This window comes from Rhinolophus hipposideros (assembly GCF_964194185.1).
Source record: "Rhinolophus hipposideros genome assembly, contig: HAP1_SCAFFOLD_90, whole genome shotgun sequence".
NCBI classification, from domain to species: Eukaryota; Metazoa; Chordata; class Mammalia; order Chiroptera; family Rhinolophidae; genus Rhinolophus; species Rhinolophus hipposideros.
The window spans coordinates 141,115-147,114 of NW_027668818.1; the positions used below are offsets into that span (position 1 = coordinate 141,115).

Below are 6,000 nucleotides of genomic sequence, written 5' to 3' on the forward strand. Positions count from 1 at the left end.
TCGCATTGTGTGCTCACCACCAGAGTCAGTTCTCCTTCCACCACCATATGTTTGACCCCTTTTTCCTCATCTATCTCCCCTCCCCCCTTTACCCTCTGGCAAATATTGAACTGCTGTCTGTGTCCATGAGGTTTTGAAAAACCTCTTCTTGTTATTTCCCTTCAATAGCCAAATTTCCAAATTGCCCTGCATATTTCTGATGGTTATTTCCTTTCCCTTTCCTTTTTCCCTCTTAGGCTTTAGCCAATGAGTACTAAATAGCTTTATATAAATCGTTTGTTTATAAAAAAAAAAAAAATTGTCAACAGCGGGAAGATTTCTATGATATTGTAAAATGCTTTTTTGTTTGTTTGAGTTTTAAGGTAAAGCCAATTTCAAAGGCAAATTTTGCCTTCCTACATTGTTTTGCATTAATTGGAAAACAACTCGGACGTGAAAAAACACTTAAAAAAGGAAGTGTTGCCTGTAACAAGTTTTGTTTTCACACGTAATTTGTCGTAAGTGCATAAAAGAGAGCTGTGCCCTCTACTGCTACTTTAGAGGTATCATCACGTAAAGTAAAATTTTAGAAAATTAAGTTCCAACTGTTTGCATTCAGGGAACGCTTGAGCTTCCAAAAATGTAAAATTGACCCTTCCTCTGTCAACCAAGGGCATTCCTGCTGGGGTTGCAGTGGCGAGCAGTGATGTACGTCCAGGAACAAAAAGGGGTGAACGCGTCCCCATCACCTGCTCCCTCTGTACACCTAAAACCTGCCCAGCACCTCCACAAGGCTGAGCAGGAGCCCCACTCCGAGGTGGAGACCTCAAGGGGGGCCGTGGCTGGCAGAGTGGCTAGGAACGCAGGTGGATGCCCTTGCTGGATGTCCAAACGTGACTGGCCTTCCTGCCCTAATCTTCAGAATCCCCGAGGCCTGGGGTGCTCAGGGCCAGTGTCCTGCTGCTTCCCCTCCCTACCTGCACACCCCCAGCTCCCTGGCGGGACCCAGGCTCCACTCCTCCTCCCACCCACCCCCAGGAACACCCATCTCTTAGGCCCTGCCCTGCAGCAGCCACCCCCACATACTTCCCTCCCCCGGGGTCTTCAGTCCTTGGTGTGAGTGAACCTGGCACCGACTCCTAAGCAGTAACAGGACTCTTACAGGACAGAACTGGGCCCTTTCTGTGGCCACCCCATTTCCCCTTCCTGACTTGGCTTTGGACTTGTTTCTATGGCGACAGGGCCAGGTGTACAGCATGCTGTATATATCGACTAGAAATAAAATGCTTGTGGCTGAAACACATGTATTACAAATATTGTGTAAATACAGTCTGTGGATCTATACCTCATTGGTTGCTTCCATGTCTGCCTGGTGTTGCAGCAGCAGTTCAGCTATCGCGGTGTTGTGCCCCATGGCCGCGTAGTGGAGAGCCGTGTTGTCACGGAAGTCCTTCACATGTGGATCCGCTCCATGCTGTAGTAGGATTGTTGCACACTCCTCTTCCTGGCACTCCACGGCCTGTCAGGATACGTCATTAAATGAACGGTAAATTATGGGAATTCAAAGTAAGCATTCCACAAGTTTCCACAATTAGTTATAGTTGATTGAAACTATTTCATTTTTATTCTAAATAGTTAAATAAAATCCATCTCCTGTTGACAGACCTGGCTACCACATACCTTTATTAGAGCTGTCTTGTTTCTGTTGTCACCGAAATTCATCTGGCATTTTTTCTCTGCTAGAAGAGTCACCACTTCCTCATGGCCAAAGGCGCAGGCCAAATGGAGAGCAGTCCTATGAGGGTGAGAGGACATTTAGGACATTACAGGGCACTGTCTCAAACATGCAGCTCTGCACGCAATTGTAAACATGACGCGCCACTCCAATGCCTTCAGAACCAACATGGAGTTTTCTTCTGCACAAAGTACAATATTCACGAGCTCTTGTTACTCGCCACACTAAGGACAGAGCAGCCTATGTGACTACAGAGAGCATGCCCTGGGGAATCAGCTCAACTCGGGTCTGATCCTAATTTAACTCGACCACTTATTAGCTGTCCCTTAGCCTTTGTGTGCCTCCATTTCCTCATCAACAAAATGGGGATAAAAACTGTAGTTAACATCACAGGACACTGTTGTGGGCTTACATGGGAATCTATGCAAAGTGTTTACTTAGGTTCCTAGCACAAAACACACAGCTCAATAACTCTTTGGTAATATTATCAGAATCATTACCATCACTACTACTTTAAAAGACAACATTTCAATTAAGTAAAATGATATCATTCCACCTACTTTGCAGCTGTGTTTTAAGGATTAAGAAAGAACACTGTATTTCAGTGATTCTAAGATGCTTCTTTTCTCATATTTTAACACCTCTGACTCTGGAAGGCAATGTATAATTCAGAATGCCTTGAAAGTATAGTTGGAGCATTTAAATAATTTCTTACTGGTATTTACAAGAACGGGCATCCTACCACCCTAACGTGAAGTGAAATAATGGAAACACACCAGACCTTCCTCCGTAGTTCTCATCATAAGTTGGCATCTAAATAAATGTTCATTCTTAAGAGCATCATGGGGAAAGAGGACTAACATCACCAAGAAATTCTTGTTTTGATTTTCAAGAAACCTGAAGCCAAAAGAGACTCAGCATTCAAGTGACTAGGGATGGCTCCTTTCATTGACTGTTTTGATTCATAGATTACATGAAAATCGGATGATTTCCAGTGATCGATACTCGTATTTAATACTATTGTACACTAGCTAAACAGCAAGTTTGGTCACTGTTCACAATGTCCTAACTGGAGAAATCCTTTTGTTTGAAACGAGGGAGGAAAAGCTTCAATGGATATTAGGTACTAATACTTCCATTTACAATTTTTCATTTCGCTCCTACTGGGCAACATAAAGTTTTTAAGGATGAAGAGGGCCTGAGAGATAGATTCTGAGAGTCCCGAGTAGACTGTGTCTGCTCCATAACAGGTATTCAGTGTATATCTGATGAATAAATGCATTGAAAGAAGGGATAACTACAGCTGGAGAGTTCAATGTTTTTAAACAAAATGTTTATAGTAATGCAGTACTTCTGCAATAGTAATAATCACTTATATGTGCTATTTTTGATTTCCATAAAGACAGAACCAAAATGATGAATCAAAAATCATTTAATATTATAGGTAGTGAAGCTCTATATAATAAAAAAATAAGTGTGTACAGAAATATAGATACATGAACTTCTACCAGCACAGATAAAAAGACTGCCTTTACTTTTGAAGAGGCTAAAAGTTGCCAGAAAATACCAATCTTTAAAAAAAAAATTTGGACATAGAAGTGAGAAATTGTTTTAATCTGTACAAGATGCATATTCCTGGGAATAATGAAATATTACCTGGGATTACTTTATTAATAACAAGCTGTTACTAGAATTCCTGTATATGTTCAGTGTAGAGATCAGATTTTTTAAAAAAGAAAATGTCACAGTACAAACACTCAGATATCAAGTTTGCACATATTTTTGGCTAAAATAACATCATAGTCTGTGTGTGTCTATATAATCAAAGGAATGCTTTCTCCTTTTCCAATCTACCAAAGTACATCTTTGCATGTAAACATGTATGTATTATCCATACCACCTTCAATGGTCTCAGGTAATTCCACCCTACAGACGCACTGCAATTTATTTACGAAATCCGCTGATGTGAATTTTTCACAAGACATTGATATTGTAAGCAGTGCTGAGAAAAGCAAATTGTATGTGATTTATCTAATTATTTCATAAAGATATTTTAGTGCTTGAAATTGATGGGTAAAGGGAATATACATTTTTAAATGTGGTACTTATCACCAAACTGCCTCTTTGAAAAGTCAGAAGCAACTTAAATTTGAAGCAGCTGTACAAGTACCATGGTTCCTCATCTTCTCAACCTTTGAGGATGGAAAAGAAGTTTTCATTTCTTTTGCAACTTTAATTCCTTTTTTTTTTTTACCTAGGACACTAAGTATTGGTCACTTATAGATACACAGAAAGAACTTGGTCAAATTCAAAATTCGACTGCTTTTTTTCTGTTGATTTCAGACACTTCTCTATAAAACAAAGATACACTTTTCCCTGATATGTGTATGCTGTACATAATTTACAAGTACCTTTTCTTGTGCTTTGTTAGTATTATTATCTGATATACAGAGACTATTGATTTCTTATATTGCTCAACCAACCTTCTGAACTCTTGGTTTTTTTGAAGTCTTCGCCAACATAAAAAAATGTATAAATAGGAATTTCTGTTTTCTTCTGGTACTTTCCTCATTTCGTGTATTTATAGTTTTTAATCTACAGTACATCTGGATCTTATTTTTGTGATATGAAAATCTAACGAATTTTCTCCAAATACTTAACAGGTATTTTTCCATCATTCATGAGTAATTCATATTTTCTACTAACCCTAAATGTCATCACTATGAAGCTCTAACATCCTGCATATATTAGGGTGTTTGGGCATTTTCTGCTATATTCCAATCATTTATCTCTCTTTTCAGCTCTTAGTAAAGAAATTGTGGCAATACAGCACCCGTTGACACCTAGAAGGGCAAATCTTCGTCTACTATACAGAATGATTCTTAATTTTATCACTACAATCAAAGAGCATGTGCAACCCAAAACTTTTAAAACCCTGAGAGTTTAGTTGGCTTATGGAAAACTGATAACTAGAGGAAGAGCACACACGGTGAGAAAACGAGTCTTCCTAGCCAAGACCACAGGCATCTTCCACTGGAAGCTTCCCTTCTAAGGCCCCTCAATAAACACCATACATACATGGGTGGACACTGATGTAAAACGGATACTGGGTTTTAGCTGAAGAACTTTTAGCCCACAAGTCGCTCTATTATGGGAATTAGTTTTCTCATTACGGACTTTTCTATAGTGTTTAACAATGTGGTCTAAAACTGTGCACATCAAAAGTAAAATGCTGCATATACTTCTTTTCATTTCTATTACTGATATTTAGTTAAATTGGTTTAACATTGTCAGTAAAGTGCTTTATAAGGGGAATTATGAGTGACGGGACCTTGAGAGTTTGTCCTGGTGCTCACCACGTGGGCCTGGGCCCTGGCCCCCAGGTAAGGGCCCCGCCCAGGCTGCGCTCCTCCCGGGGGAGCCGGCAGGTGGGCCCCTCTCCCAGGCCCCCGCCGCCTCCGGCCCGTGCCCAGCGGCCCCCCAGGCCCGCTCACCTCTTCTGCCGGTCTCTGTCGTTCAGTCTCTCTGGATGGAGCGAGAGCAGCTTCTGCACTCCGGCCACGTCGCCCCTGGAGGCAGCTCTGTGGATTTTTTGGAGATCTTTGTCTCGGATGCAGTACCCGGACTCCGAGGTGACCCCACCTCCGGTCTCAGGCTGCCAGCCACCACCATCGCTCTGGGGTCTCCTTCGGAAACCCAAGCCGGACCTGACCTTCAGAATCCCTAAGCCAATGAACCTCCTCATGGCCAAGCCACGGGCTTCAGAACCTCCTCCGCACTTCTCACGCCTGTTTTCTCCGCGCCCAGCCAACAGTAGCCTCTAGAGCAGCCAACTCCAGTCGCCACAGTATCCCCGCAGGACAGCAAGGCGGTTTGGAATCTCTCCGCCCAGAACGGCCGTCGCCAAGCAACGGTGCACGGGGCAGAGGCCGAGGGCTGCGCGTGCGCACAGAGCCCCGTGGCCAAGGTCAAGGGCACCCGGAGCCCACGTGCAAGGCCCAGGCGCCTCAAGCTTCAGAGGTGGCCTGTGGGCAGCGCTGAGTTCCATTCGGACCTCGGTGGGCGCTGGCCCAGGCTTCTGCTGGGTCGTCTGAGCAAAATGAAATAGGAAATTTCATTTCCTGAATTAAGAAAACAGGTATGTAACAGGCAGAGAACTTGGGGGAAGCAAAAACCATAAATGAGAGAAGAAAAAATACCTTTATGTACCCTAAAACTGAAATGTATTAATTTCGATTTATAAAACACAAAAGCATTTAAAAGCTTGATTTCCCAGAGAAAACTCT

General features: G+C 42.4%; 1 protein-coding gene across 1 annotated transcript in view; it reads right to left on the reverse strand.

Annotated features, from left to right (window-relative positions):
* Nucleotides 1-5,579, reverse strand: part of LOC308495757 (uncharacterized protein) — a 43,696-nt gene extending 38,117 nt beyond the window's left edge. The window contains exons 1-3 of the mRNA XM_081080732.1: nucleotides 5,209-5,579; nucleotides 1,660-1,774; nucleotides 1,325-1,498 (exon numbers count right to left, since the gene is read on the reverse strand). Coding sequence (XP_080936858.1) covers nucleotides 1,325-1,498; nucleotides 1,660-1,774; nucleotides 5,209-5,459 — 540 coding nt within the window. The 5' untranslated portion in view covers nucleotides 5,460-5,579. The remainder of the gene's footprint in view (nucleotides 1-1,324; nucleotides 1,499-1,659; nucleotides 1,775-5,208) is intronic.
* Nucleotides 5,580-6,000: the final 421 nt, after the last annotated feature.